Source organism: Pelophylax lessonae (assembly GCF_965119305.1).
Source record: "Pelophylax lessonae genome assembly, chromosome: 6".
Taxonomy (NCBI): domain Eukaryota; kingdom Metazoa; phylum Chordata; class Amphibia; order Anura; family Ranidae; genus Pelophylax; species Pelophylax lessonae.
Window position 1 is genome coordinate 226100115 of NC_138773.1, and position 14951 is coordinate 226115065.

A 14951-nucleotide genomic window follows, 5' to 3' on the forward strand; every position below is an offset into this window, starting at 1 on the left:
GCCAGAAGGAGAGTCAGCCCTCTAATGGAGACACGGAGGAGAAGGTAAGCTGCCCGACACTTTTGTATGTCCATGACAGTACCCTCGCTCTTACGAGGCCTCCCCCTTCCCCGTCTGGGCCTGGGTTTAGAGGGAAACTTCAGATGAAACCTTTTTAACAGACGAGGTGCAAAGACCTCCGATGCAGGGACCCAAGACCTCTCCTCAGGACCAAAGTCTTTCCAATGAACAAGGTACTTAAGAACGCCTCTACAGAGTCGGGGAACTCAGAACTTATCTGACTTCGTATTCCAGATTATCCTGAGAGACCAGTGCCATGGTAGGGAGAGGACGAGAGAATTTATTGAGGACTAAAGGCTTCAAAAGGGCAACATGGAAGGAGTTAGCGATTTTGAGGCTTTTGGGAATCTGAAGTTTTAAACAAACCGGATTCAGTTTAGAGGTTATAGTGTATGGACCAATGAATCTTGGAGCAAACTTCAGAGAAGGAACTCGAAGCTTGATGTTCCTGGTGGAGAGCCAAACTTTGTCCCCTGGCTGAAGAGAAGGCGGTTTATGCCTGCGGCGGTCAGCAAAGCCTTTGAATTTGTCGGCAGCTGCCCGGAGGGAATCATGAACGTCACTCTAGATAGAATTGAAGGACTCCCGAGCTGAAGCCAAAGCTGGGATATCCGGAGAACAGGTCATGGGAAGCGGAAGTTGAGGATGTCTTCCATAAACTGAGAAAAAGGGTGTTTTCTGCGAACTGGTATTAACATGATTGTTATGAGAAAATTCTGCCTACGGAAGTAGAGAGGACCAATCATCATGATGAGCGGAGACTAAGGTGCAAAAAAAAAAACCCTTCTAACTCCTGATTAACCCTCTCCGTGCGCCAATTGGATTGAGGATGGTAAGAAGAGGAAAAATCCAAGGCAATATTGAGGGATTTGCAAAAGGCTCTCCAGAAACGAGACGTAAATTGAATGCCCCTGTCGGAAACAATATGAGAAGGAACCCCATGGAGGTGGAAAATTTCTTAAATAAAAATGGGAACCAAGGCAGGAGCAGAAGGAAGGCCAGGAAAGGGAACAAAATGAGCCATCTTGGAAAACCGATGGACTATCACCCAAATGACCGTATTACCGTCAGACAGTGGGAGATTGGTGATAAAATCCATGGCAATATGAGCCCAGGGCTCCTTAGGAATGGGCAAAGGCATGAGGAGACCAGCAGGCGCTTGTGTGGAGGATTTAGACTGAGCACAGACATGACAAGCCTTGACATAGTCTTTGACCTCCGAGCAGAGATTAGGCCACCAGTAGTGACGGCTGAGTAAGAAGGACCGGAGAAATCCAGCGTGGCCCGCCACCTTGGAATCATGTCCCCAATGAAGGATCTTAGCTCTTAGCTCAGTGGGGACAAAGGTCTTACCAGGAGGAATTTTTGAGTCCAGGGTGGTAGAATGGGCAACAATGCATGAAGTTGGGATGATCGGCTCAGGTTCAGGAGTGGACTCCTTGTCCAAAGTGTCAAAGGACCTAGAAAGCGCATCAGCCCAACCGTTGCAGGAACCAGGTTTGTACGTAATCGTACAATCAAAACGGGAAAAGAAGAGACTCCACCTGGCCTGTCTGGGATTCAGACGTTTAGCATTCTGTAGGTTCTGTAAATTCTTGTGATCAGTGAAGATCGTTATGGAGTGAGGAGAACCTTCCAAAAGATGACGCCACTCTTCTAGCGCCAATTTGATTGCGAGAAGTTCTCGGTCGCCGATGGCATAATTTCTCTCTGCATGGGAAAATTTTTGGGAAAAAAACGCACATGGTTGACATCTCTTCTCAAAGAGTTAAAGAAGGACAGCTCCCACCCCCACTGAAGAAGCGTCCACTTCAATAAAGAATGCATCCCCAGGATTAGGTCTCCTAAAGAGAGGTCCAGAGACAAAGGCCTGTTTCAGATCGTGAAACGCAACGAAAACTTCGGGGGGCCAGACTTTGGCATTAGCACCCTTCTTGGTCAAATCGATAATAGGCGCGGAAATGGAAGAGTAATTCCTTATGAACTGCCTATAATAATTTGTGAAGCCAAGAAAGTGCTGTGTGGCCTTAAGGCTAGCAGGAAGAGGCCAGTTGGTAATGGCTAAGACCTTCCCAGGATCCATATGAAGACCCAAACTTGAGACAAAGCATCCTAGAAATAGGACCTCAGAGCATTCAAAGGAACATTTCTCCAGCTTGGCATAGAGATTATTCTCTCTAAGGCGCTGGAGTACAGTGCGGACATGGTTTCTGTGGACACGCAGATTTTCCGAAAAGATAAGAATGTCATCCAGATAGATGACAACAAACTGGTACAGCAGGTCCCTGAAGATTTCATTGACAAATTTTTGAAACACAGCTGGGCCATTACACAGCCCAAAAGGCATGACCAGGTATTCGTAATGTCCGCCTCGAGTGTTAAACGCAGTCTTCCATTCATCACCTTCCCGAATTCAAATGAGATTGTAAGCCCCTCTGAGATCTAACTTGGTGAAAATGGAGGCACCCTTCAACCTATCGAATAGCTCAGATATTTAGGGTAAGGGGTATCGATTCTTAATAGTAACAGCGTTTAAGCCTCGATAATCAATGCAGGGTCTCAAGGTACTATCCTTCTTGGCGACAAAAAAGAACCCTGCTCCTGCAGGCGATGAGGATTTCTGGATGAAACCTTTCTCAAGATTCTCTGTGACATACTCAGACATGGCCTGGGTCTCAGGGATGGACAAAGGGTAGGTACGATCCCTGGGCAGAGTTGCCCAGGGAACAAGGTCAATGGCACAGTCAATAGACCTGTGGGGGGGAAGCACCTCAGCTGATTTCTTACAGAACACATCCCGGTAATCGCCGTATGCAGTGGGAAGATCAGAAGATACCGATGTGGTAGCAAAAATCTCTCCTTTGGGGTCACCTTGGAAAGACATGATGAGAAACATGAGGGGTCCCAAGCCAGGATCTGCCCAGAGACCCAGTCCACATGGGGAGAGTGGAGCTGTAGCCGAGGAAGGCCAAATACAAGGCCAAATACAATGGGGTTAGAGGCTTTGTGTAGGATGAGAAAGGATATCCACTCCTGGTGGAGAATCCCTACCGACATCCTAATAGGTAGTGTCTGGAAGCGAATAGGGCCCCCTGGGAGAACAGTGCCATCAATTGCCGAGACTACCAATGGCGTAGAGAGGGGTGAAAGGGTGAGCTTCATAGAAGAAGCAGTTCTCCAGTCCATAAAGTTGCCGGCAGCCCCGGAATCCAGATATGCAAGGGTCGAATGGGGAGAAGTGCTTACATGAAGGGACACCGGAATAAGAAGCCGGGAAGGTGATGTTTCTGGGTCCAATACTCCACCTTCTAAATATATTAGATCCAAGCGTTTCCCGGGCGAAGCGAGCAGGAGTCACGAAAGTGGCCCTTGCCTCCACAATAGAGTTACAAGCCCAAAGTTCTACTCCTAGCACGTTCTTCGGGGGTTAGTCTGATCCGGCCCAGCTTCATAGGTTCCTCAGCAGGCAGAGGATGCTCCACGGGATGAAGTTAGGGGAGCTCAGACTGGCTAGGGCCTAGGGAGTGTTGGCGTCTTTTCTCTATGGACCTCTCCTGAAAACGAATATCGATCTGGTTGCATAAGGAGATGACATCATCCAGACCAACGGGGATGGTTCTTCCCGCTAATTCGTCTTTCACTCGGTCAGAGAGGCCATGAAAAAAAGTAGCGACCAGGGCCTCATTGTTCCAGCTCAATTCAGCCGAGAGGATACGGAACTGGGGAGCATATTGTCCCACTGAACGGGATTCTTGGCGGAGATGTAAAAGAGCACTAGCCGCTGAAGAAACCCGAGCCGGCTCCTCGAAGATGTTACGAAAGAAGTCGGACAGATTGGAAACTACCGGATTATTCTTCTCCCATAGGGGGGCAACCCAGGCTAGAGCTTCACCGGAAAGGAGGGAAATAATGTAGGCTACCTCTGCCCGATCTGACAGGAAGTTTTGCGGCTGAAGCTCAAAATGGATGGTGCATTGGTTAAGAAACCCCCTGCAGGCCTTAGAATCTCCAGAAAAACGGATTGGAGGTGGTAGTTTCAGCGAATGTGACTGGCGCGACAGGTGCAGCCACTAGTTGTGCTTGTGGTTGCGGATTCAGGGTTCCCAACAAGGTCTGAAGCTGTTCAAAGCGGGAAGCCAGATCCTGTAGGAATCGCATCACCTGAGTCTGATTAGCTTCTTGCGTCTTGAGTCTGTGAACTAAGCCCTGTAATGGATCATCTGCGGGGAGCGGCACGTCGGCTGGGTTCATGGCTGTTCAAACTGTCAGGTCACCTGTGGCCCAGTGACAACTGCACCCTGTTGGAGACAGGGGTGCACCGCAAGGTAGTGAACCCAATAGCTGACTGCTGCGGATGGACAGGAAACGTGAGCCCAAGATTCCCCGAGGCGTGGAGTCTAAGGCCCAGCAGGTGTTCACCAGAGCCACTAGTGGTGAGGATGGACTTCTCTGCAACTGGACCCAGGTCGCGGCCCCTGGGTTCCCCTGGGTCACGCTCCATAGGGATAGAGGGGAAGCAGCCACTCAGGACACAAGGGATAGTGATGGATAAGCCAAGGTCGGGGCAACAGGCAGACGAGGGTAACCAAGGGACAGGCCAAAGGTCAGGATCACAGGCAAACAGGAGTAGTCAGAGACGAACCAAAGTCGGTACACAGAAAGGTAGATGTAGCACACGGCAGACAGGAACACAAGCTAACAAACACTGTTGAACAGCAAAGCAGACCTGCAGTGCACTGGTTAATATAGACTTCCTGGAATGGCCTGTGGTGGAGCCATACAGGGAGGAGAGATGATAAAAGGCAGCCAGAAGGAGAGTCAGGCCTCTCATAAAGACATGGAGGAGAAAGTAAGCTGTCAGACACTATTGTATGTCCATGACAACTATGGGTATAGGATTGTGTACATGGGTTTTTTCAATACCCTTTTCTTGTTGGTTGAACTAGATGGACTAGTGTATTTTTTCAACTTCACTAAATATGTGATTATGTAAGTATTCACGATTCCACAGATGACCTACAGTGATAAAACTTATTTTCTAGCTATTAATTCCATACTTATATTATTGAATTACAGTTTTAACTGTTCTAAAAATGTTCTATTTAATTTTTGTGTAAATAAAATATGAACATGTTGCAGATCTTTGGACGAATATTGATTTATTTGTTTTATTATCTAGATGACTTAAGTAGAAGGAAGGACATTGTATTTTTGATTGATGGATCCAACGAAGGCAGAGCCAGCTTTCCATCTTTACGCACCTTTATTCAGAGAGTGGTGGAGGGCCTTGATGTTGATCGGGATAAGATTCGGATAGGAGTTGTTCAGTACAGTGATACCACAAGACCCAACTTCCTGCTTAACACTCACCCAGACCGCCAGGGAGTCCTTACTGCTGTTCAACGTCTAACACCTATTGGAGGTTCACCATTGAATACAGGGGCAGCCTTGGACTATGTTACTACAAATGTGTTTACCAGTTCAGCTGGCAGTCGAGCTTCTGATGGAGTGCCTCAATTCCTAATCTTACTGACCACTGGCAGGTCAAGAGATGATGTTCGGAGACCAGCCTCAGGCCTTAAAAGTTCTGGAGTAATTCCATTTGCCATTGGTGTTCGCAATGTTGACACAACTGAACTGCAGACAATTTCTTTTATTCCAGATTTTGCTGTTTCTGTTTCTGACATCAGCCAACTAGGAAATGTTTACCAAACCATAACAACAAGAGTATCAGAACTTAACGCTGGTGACATTGAAATTCTGAGGCAGACACGTCCAACTGTCTTCTCTGCAGGTAAGTCTCAGAGTAGTGGTACTAACATTTATTAACATATTTTTAAAGTAGACTATACTGTGTATGCATCGTAAAATATATTATGAAAAGCATAGTTAAGGTTCAATGGATAATGAATAATGACAATAAATTATATGTATGGTAAATTTTGCTGTCCTGCTTTATGTATAATTATGTCACCTATTATTAGGAATAAAATGCATCAAGATTCATAATAATTGTGCATTGAACTCATTTTAGGTGCAAAGAGGGATGTCGTGTTTCTTATAGATGGTTCCAGGGATGCTGCTCCAGAGTTTACCAATGTGAAAGAGCTAATTGGGCGCATGGTAGAAACAATGGACGTCAGCCAAGATAATACTCGTATAGCTGTGATCCAGTACAGTGAGGACCCCAGTATTGAGTTTTTGCTAAACGCTCATTCCACAAAAGATGAGGTTCAGAGTGCAGTAAGAAGGATAAGACCAAAGGGAGGATCATCAGTAAACATTGGTAATGCCTTAGAGTATGTGTCTAAGAACATATTTACAAGGCCAGCTGGAAGCCGAATAGAGGAGCAAGTCCCTCAGTTTCTTATTTTGACCTCCTCTGGATCTTCATCAGATGACATAGATGAGGGAGCAAGACAGCTAAAAGCATCTACTGTTGTTCCTTACTTGATTGCAAAGAATATAGATTCTGAAGAGGCCAATAAAATTACTTTGAATCAGGATTTTATATATGGTGTCTCTAGTTTCCGGGAGCTTCCAACTTTGGAGCAAAGATTGCTGTCATCTATCACCAAGCTGGATCGAGAGAGGATAAAAGTGATCTACGAGAATGTCCCAGGTGTTATCACTGGTAATTAATCTTTTTTTAACAAACATATCCAACAGTATATGAAAACTAAAATATGATATATGTTAAAACGAAATAAAATAATTTAGAAAAATATGTCTACTCAATAAGGCAAAGTTTAAAAACCCATTGCAACAAACCATGGGTCATTTATCAGTGATCCAATGGGTAAAATAAATTTTTTGCTATCCTCTACTATAATTTACTGATTTACTTTTTGCACTGCTGTATTTGAAAGCCAGGTCAAGCAAAACTTACAATTAGAAATGGTAACTGCATTACTTACTATGTCCCAATAATCCTATGGATTCAAAATGCCTTATAATGCTGTATGTACTGTCTGTAAGAATATAGTAGTGAAATGCTCTATTTTCAAACAACTTGCATTCTTCTTCTTAGAAGCTGATCCAGACAGAAGGGATGTGGTCTTCCTGGTTGATGGCTCTACAAGAACAGGTCCCGAAGGACTGGCAAATATCAGGGATTTCATCATTAAGGTTATTCAGAACTTTCAAGTTGAACCTAATAAAGTCAGGGTTGGTCTTGTTCAGTTTAGTAATGAGCCTACAACAGAGTTTTTCCTAAGAATCCATTCGAACAAGCAAGCCTTGATCAACAATGTCCGCCGTCTACGACTCAGAGGAGGAACGTCACTGAACATTGGGAAAGCACTGGATTTTGTAGCTAAAAATCATTTTGTGAAATCAGCTGGCAGTAGAATAGAAGAAGGAGTTCCCCAGCACTTGGTGCTCCTTACTGGAGGAAAGTCTGTAGATGATGTCAGCGGAGCAGCACGGATACTTGGAACTAATGGAGTAAAATCACTTGCTGTAGCTACCAGTGGTGCTGACAGGACTGAAATAGAAACCATAGTTTCAGACCCACGTTACCTCTTTACCATCAAAGAATTTAATGAGCTTCCGAACATTGAAAGCATATTATACAGGTCTTTTACAGGACCCATTGATCCAACTCCACCAACAGTGGTAGGACCAGTACTTCGTAAGTACCTCATTTGTTTTTCTTTTTTCCTGCCATGCTTCTTGAGATGTAAATAAAGAAGCCGAAGCTCTGCTCCTTATTTTACAGCAGAATGGAAGTTGATTGTCCAGTAGGAGCACTTGCTATAATGTCCAAGTATGCATGGCATACTGGACATTATAGAAAACCTACCTTTGAGTTGACTGCAATGATAGCACCACACTCTCTGTCACGGATTATCACTGCCACTACTGTCCTCTCTGATACTTGTTCTGCAATGGTCATCTTTCCTCCATAGTGAATGTGACCTGCGAGTATACTGTGCAGGCAGTTTAAATTTTAAAAATTGCTAGCTAAAATGCAAAGGCTTTATTGCATAAGAGGCATACAATGTCTCTCCTACACCAAAAAAAAAAAAAAACTTTACCTACTGGCAATGTTTCTATTATACATTTGGTCCCACTTAAATGCAAAGGAGTTGAGGTAGCCTTGTGCTCTGCAACATCAAAATCCAGAAGCACACAGACCTAACATAGAGCATTTTATAAAGGAGAAAAATTGTATAGTTAGAACTATACTATGGGATGACCTATATGTTTGTTATGTTACTGTAATGAAGAGTTCGTAAAATAGAAACATTGAAATATGTGCTGCAGCACCTAATTGTGCATCTTTACTGAGAGTGTTGCTCTAGTCCCTCTACAAAGTTTCCCAGATACCTGTTGTTCTTGCCAGTATTGTCCAGCTCATGTACTTCCTGTAATGTGGTTACAACACTGTTGCACTGCTCCTAAATTCAGAGCAGCATTGGCACCCTCGTGTGAATGCCTGCTTACACTACAGTGGGATGAGAAGATGTTACAAAGGACATGGCTAAAACTATTGTCACTGCTGATTCACCAGCCTGTACGTTTTGATTCGGCAGCTGGCAACATCTTGCCCTGCCCAATGGTTTCTAGGTTGGCAGCACTGGCACTACTGCTGAAACCTCCCACTGTGAAATGCAATGTCTGGTAGGGGGATCATATGAGACACACAAGAAGGAAGGCTTGGGACGCTCAAGAGAGGAAAATTAAATTTTTTACTTTATGAGGTATGTGCATCACTGGATTATGGACCTGTTTAGAACTTCACACATGGTTCTTTAGATGCCGCCCTTAATTTAAACACTACCATTTTATACGGGTTTACTTTTAATAGTATGTATATTATACATACTCAAAAAGCTGAATGCCTTGTTTCTAAATAAATATAAGTAATATAAGAAATAAAAAAAAAAAAATCATGAAAATTTGAAATAGAGTATATTCATTTTGTTTTGTTGTGGGTAGAATAGGGAAATCTTAAAATCACTGTGAGTTTTCATTTTAATCTGCTTTGTTTGTCACTTTGGGGAAATGTCTCTCACAAGGATACAGGAAGTGAGAGGAAAGCCCCTCTTAGACAGTTGTCACTACAACTTATCCCCTACTAGAAGAGTTCACGGTTATTCTTGTTCTAGTGACAACTGTAAAGTTTTGCATTTTTTTAAATTTCTCTTCCAGTGATAATGGTCACCGGGGCAAATTAAAAAGTTTTAGCCCTCCAGTGGGAACATAGACAGCAGTTCAAACCTGACAGATGTTCTAAAACTTACCCGAAACTAGATGAAAAGTTTTGGCTATAGATATACTTTAATTCAATCAATATATAATAAATTTACATGTATATCTCCCATTTTGCAAATAAATTTATTTAAGGTAGGTCTCCAAGAATGCATTGCCCGTGTTAAAGGAAACCTGTATGAAGAAAATGTTGAAGTTGTCATTGCTGTCCTTTTTCTAAAAATCAAGTTCCCTAGCTGCCATGCTGATCCTCTGGCTTCATTATGTACTCAGTCACAGAACCATAAAAAGTATACAGATCAGATTTTATGACTTCACTCTAACTTCCCTTGTTGTATACCCGTTCTTGGTCAGTGATAACAGCCTCTGTATTCATCTCAGTGTAGGTTTCCTTTAAGCAAGCTGACAACATTTCGCTGGAATTTGCTAAAGCTAATTAATACTTTAGGACCCAACCCCACCTTGTGCAAAAAAGTAATTATTCGAGTCCCCAGCCTCTCTAAAAAATTAAAATGCAGCACTGATTGCTCTACCCAACCTTACTTTGGCCCTGCCCCTTGCAGACTCACTCGCTCACCAATACAGCTTCGGTTCTGGGTTGAGTGCCATTTAATCCATTTCCTGGGAGACCAGGATGCCCCTGCCCTGAACTTACAGGATCATTTTCTAAATGATTTACTGACAGTGATGAGTGGAAACAACTCTGGTACTACCATATAAAAAAATGACTGTGTGAACATACTGGACATGCAATCTTCCTGTAGTCAGAAAAGTTCTATAACATAAGTTACACATAAGGTTTTTGGCTGTATTGCAGTTAGCATGAATGCCACTGGCACAGAAATCTAAAAGGTACATACATTCTAACTATTTTCTTTTAGCTGGGAAGAAAGAAGCTGATATTGTTTTCCTTGTGGATGGCTCCATGAATTTAGGAAGAGATAACTTCAAGGAGGTCCTTCAGTTTGTCTCTGGCATAGTGGATACTGTAATTGAAGAAGATGATGCCATTCAGATAGGACTAGCTCAGTATAATTCCGATGTGACTGATGAATTTTTCCTAAAAGACCATGACAACCGTGACCTGATCATAGATGCTGTGGCCAAAGCAGAATTTAAAGGAGGACGGCTGGCTAACCTTGACACAGCTATTCGTCACTTGCAAGACAAGCACTTTGTTAAAGAAGCAGGCAGCAGAATTGGTACAGGTGTTCCTCAGGTTGCTTTCATTATCACAGGGGCAAAGACAGTCAGTGATGGACAATCTGCAGCACAAGCTCTAGCCAAAAAGGGTGTCAAAGTATTTTCCATTGGAGTAGGAAGCATTACTAATGAAGAGGTTAATAAAATTGCAAGTGAACCACCAAGTGCTTTCAGGGTTTCCAATGTTCAGGCCCTTTCGGAGCTAAATGAGCAGATTCTGATCACTTTAGAAACGGCCCTGCAGAAGAGGAGTATCTGTCCAGATGCGATTGGTGCTGTTAAAGGTAGGTGGATCTTTATATTATTTTTTTTCTTATACTAATACTTTTTATTAGTAGCATGAATTTATTGTTTATCTATTTTATGCAGCCACAAGGTATGCTGCTAGTAATGAAGAAAACAGTTGAAATGAAATATACATTTTTTGTCTATGTAAATGTGGGCATGTAACTATTGTGCTTTCCTAGGCTAATGTGTAAAGAGTTTGTTAAAATACAATCTAACACACATTTCGTCTATGCTAGTCTAAAAAAAAAAAAAAAAAAAAAAAAGTAAAAGAATGTCACCATAGTAAAATACTTTGTACTTAATACTGAGGTTTATTACACTCAACACATTTTAAACCATAAATCATATAAATTAAATTTTTTCAGTTCCTCTTAGGACAAAAGGGTGTGTTACCGCATTCTGGAAAAAAGATTAGAAATGTTTCTTAGTCAGGCAATCATGGGCCTGTACCAAAGGTCCACATCACTTGCATCCTAGCCAATCAGCTTTTCTGCCACCTTTACAGAGAGAAACATGAAGGCTGCCTTGCATAGGCGAAGATTGGGGAAGTGGGAGTGGGTGCAGACAGAAAAGGGTACTCGCTCCACCTTCCCCCAAAAAGTTATAGGCTGTGGCTAGGGAGAGAATGAGGGATACTTTACTTTTTGAGTGAAGTTCCACTTTAAATACTTCCAGTCACTCAACCAGAGAAAGTATGCAGATAAACATTTCTGATTTTTCCTGACATGGTTCTGGATCAGTGACTCAGAGAGTCTTAGAGACAGATGACCAACATAATAGTCAGGCATCCGCACCTTTAGAAAATTCAGCAATGACAAGCCTCTTATTTATCTCATGAAAGGTTTACCTGCTGATGCTTAGGTATTTTTTTGGATATATTGGCTTCACAGCTTATTTTACTTTGTATTGCAATATTATTAAAGAGGGATGGTTCATCTTTAAAACGAAAGATGCCAGGAGGTTGGGTGGGGTTTCTGATCATGTGACCGCCATGATTGGCTGTCATAGCGGTCACATGATCGTAAAGCTCCCATTCGCAAGTAGAGATTGGAAGCTTTCTGTTAGCCACTGGTAAATGTGAGTGCTCTCGTCACAGCTCTGTTTACCTTTACGTACGCATATAAAGTCCCACCTGCCGAGAGGCCGCATATATGCGTACGGCCGGCGGGAAGGAGTTAAAGCTAGACTATTGCTTTGACTTGCATGAGCAATGCATAAATTTGCTATAACCATTTGAGCTCCGGAAGATTTTACCCCCTTCATGACCTGGACATTTTTTGTTTGTCAGCACTGTGCTACTTTAACCGGTAATTGCGCAGTCATGCAACGCTGTACCCAAATTACATTTATATAATTTTTTCACACAAATTTTTCAAAATTTTTAAAACAAAGCTTTCTTTTGGTGCTATTTGATCACTGCTAGATTTTTTTATTTTTTGTGATATAAATGAAAAAAGACCAAAACTTTTGAAAAAAAAAGCAATATTTTTTATATTCTGCTCTAAAACATAGCTAATAAAAAATGTTAAAAATCAAATTTCTTCATACATTTCTGATACATTATATTGATAAAAAAAAGTAATACATGTATATTGATTGGTTTGCGTGAAAGTTATAGCGCCTACAAACTATGGTATATACTGGAATTTTTATTTTTTATCTCTTTATTCTACTAATGGCGGCGATCAGCGACTTATAATGGGACAGCGATAGTGTGGCATTCAATCTGAAACTAACTGATGCTGGGGGGAACTCACTAACTGCTACTGACATCAGCAGTGACATTAATACAGTAATCAGTGACAATACTATACACTGTCACTGTACTAATGATATTACACTATGTGTAATGTGTGTAAAGTGTGTTGCTTTTTACTAATGATCTCTCAGTTTCTCTCATCCCTGCTTTGCAGGGATGAGAAACTGAGAGAGTGCTCCCTCTGTACAGAGCTCTGTGTTGTTTACCAACACAGAGCTCTGGGCAGTGACAATCAGCAGGTCCCAGCCATGATTTATTGGCTAGGACTTACTGACAGGCTCCCGCCTCTGTACAACCACAGCAGGAGGTGAGCGGGGGGGAGTGCATGCGTGCGCCCTAAACCCAAAAGTTGGCAGCGACTTACTGGTACATCGCTTTGCCTACAGCGGCCACCTATCAGCAGTACATTGCAGGTGGGCAGCAAGTGGTTAATGTGGAAATATAGCAGCTAAATGGCTATTGGGGATAAGTGAATGTGTCTGGGTTCAGTTCACAAGGTTTCTATTGAATGTCTAAAAGTTGCAAACTTAAAACAAAACTTAATTACCAACTTCACGACCGCCCACTGTAGATACACTATGGCAGGGCGGCCTCTTTGCACCAGATCACGTACCTAGTACATGATCTGACACTTTCCGGTCTGTGATGCGCACGCATGTCAACGGCGGCCCACTTCCACTGTGATCACACACAGCAGGAGCCCATCGATCACCATCAGTAGGGAAGGCATTTTCAGGAACATGGTTTTATGGTTTTAATTTCCACAATATTGTTTAGTGACTGAACAGTATGTAAGGAGCTTGATTAGGCAATAGTGTAAGAGGGAGAGACAAGGCACTTTTTATGCTGAAATAAAAAATGAGAGTGTATTATTTTAGAAAAACAAATGCCACAAATATTTTTGACTGACGTAGCACTGGAACAGGCCTCAAACCCAGAAAGCATGGTTTACCCTTCAACAAGCATTCAACAATTTCCAGTTGCATTATAGCTTTGCAATCACTAGGCATGGCACCTTTATGCCCCTATTCCCATGTACAATTGAAGGGTGGTAAAATCAGATGGTTGACCTGTGTTTTTGTTGTTTGCCAAGCAGGAGACATATTAGTAGTGGTCACAACATGATAAAACTTATGCAATATATTGCCTTTTATCTGCTGCCAAACACAACCCATTTAGGTTAATGAGATCATCCTACCACCACATGCATGCCCTGAGCATTCAGGGGGCTTTTAATGGCTAAAACAGCCATTCATGTGATGGCATATCACCTCTGACCTGCCTGTCAACTGGCAGTAAACTCTACTGCACATGTAAACGAGGCCTACAGTTCCTGAGTACCTGATGAGTCCTTGAGGCAATACACAGGATTTTCTCTTCCGCAAAACTTTATGTGTGGTGCCTTTACGGTGCCTGAGCACAGGAGTAGGCTGAAGATTTTGGTGCATAATGCAGGCTTTACCCTGAAGCTAATTTTACATATTTTGCAGCTAAGGCTCAGCTGTGGAAACATTATGTAGAGTGCCATAATAGGTCAGGAGAGATGGCAGGATCTGGTAGCAGTCCTAAAGGGGTGGCTGAATCTGGTAATGGTGGCAGTCAAGGAAAGGTGGCGGTAGCTGGTAATGGTGGCAGGCAAGCAAAGGTGGCTGGGGGGGGGGGGGGTTGACAGCTGCATTTATTTGTCATTTTCTGTTACTACAAAATAATTTAGTTTGCTTAGAATCCATGCTTGGCCTGAATCCAAAGCTTATCCAACTGGCCATAAATACAGTCAGGTCCAATAATATCAGGAAATCGACACAATTCTAATATTTTTGGCTCTATACACTACCACAATGGATTCAAAATGAAACAGACAATATGTGCTTTAACTGCAGATTTCCAGCTTTAATTTGAGGGTATTTACATCCAAATCAGGTGAACGGTGTAGGAATTACAACAGTTTGTATATGTGCCTCCCACTTTTTAAGGGACCAAAAGTAATGGGACAGATTAACAATCATAAATCAAACTTTTACTTTTTAATACTTGGTTGCAAATCCTTTGCAGTCAATTACAGTCTGAAGTCTGGAAAACATAGACATCATCAGACGCTGGGTTTCATCCCTGGTGATGCTCTGCCAGGCCTCTACTGCAACTGTCTTCAGTTCCTGCTTGTTCTTGGAGCATTTTCCATTCAGTTTTGTCTTCAGCAAGTTAAATGCGTGCTCAATGGGATTCAGGTCAGGTGATTGACTTGGCCATTGCATAACATTCCACTTCTTTCCCTTAAAAAACTCTTTGGTTGCTTTCACAGTATGCTTCAGGTCATTGTCCATCTGCACTGTGTAGCGCCGTCCAATGAGTTCTGAAGCATTTGGCTGAATATGAGCAGATAATATTGCCCAAAACACTTCAGAATTCATCCTGCTGCTTTTGTCAG

The 14951-nt window shown here is 42.6% G+C and overlaps 1 protein-coding gene across 1 annotated transcript in view; it reads left to right on the forward strand.

Moving 5' to 3' along the window:
- The window catches only part of COL6A3 (collagen type VI alpha 3 chain), a 130821-nt gene that overhangs the window by 54811 nt on the left and 61059 nt on the right, over nucleotides 1-14951 (forward strand). The window contains exons 8-11 of the mRNA XM_082262044.1: nucleotides 5240-5854; nucleotides 6095-6694; nucleotides 7091-7693; nucleotides 10158-10763. Coding sequence (XP_082118170.1) covers nucleotides 5240-5854; nucleotides 6095-6694; nucleotides 7091-7693; nucleotides 10158-10763 — 2424 coding nt within the window. The remainder of the gene's footprint in view (nucleotides 1-5239; nucleotides 5855-6094; nucleotides 6695-7090; nucleotides 7694-10157; nucleotides 10764-14951) is intronic.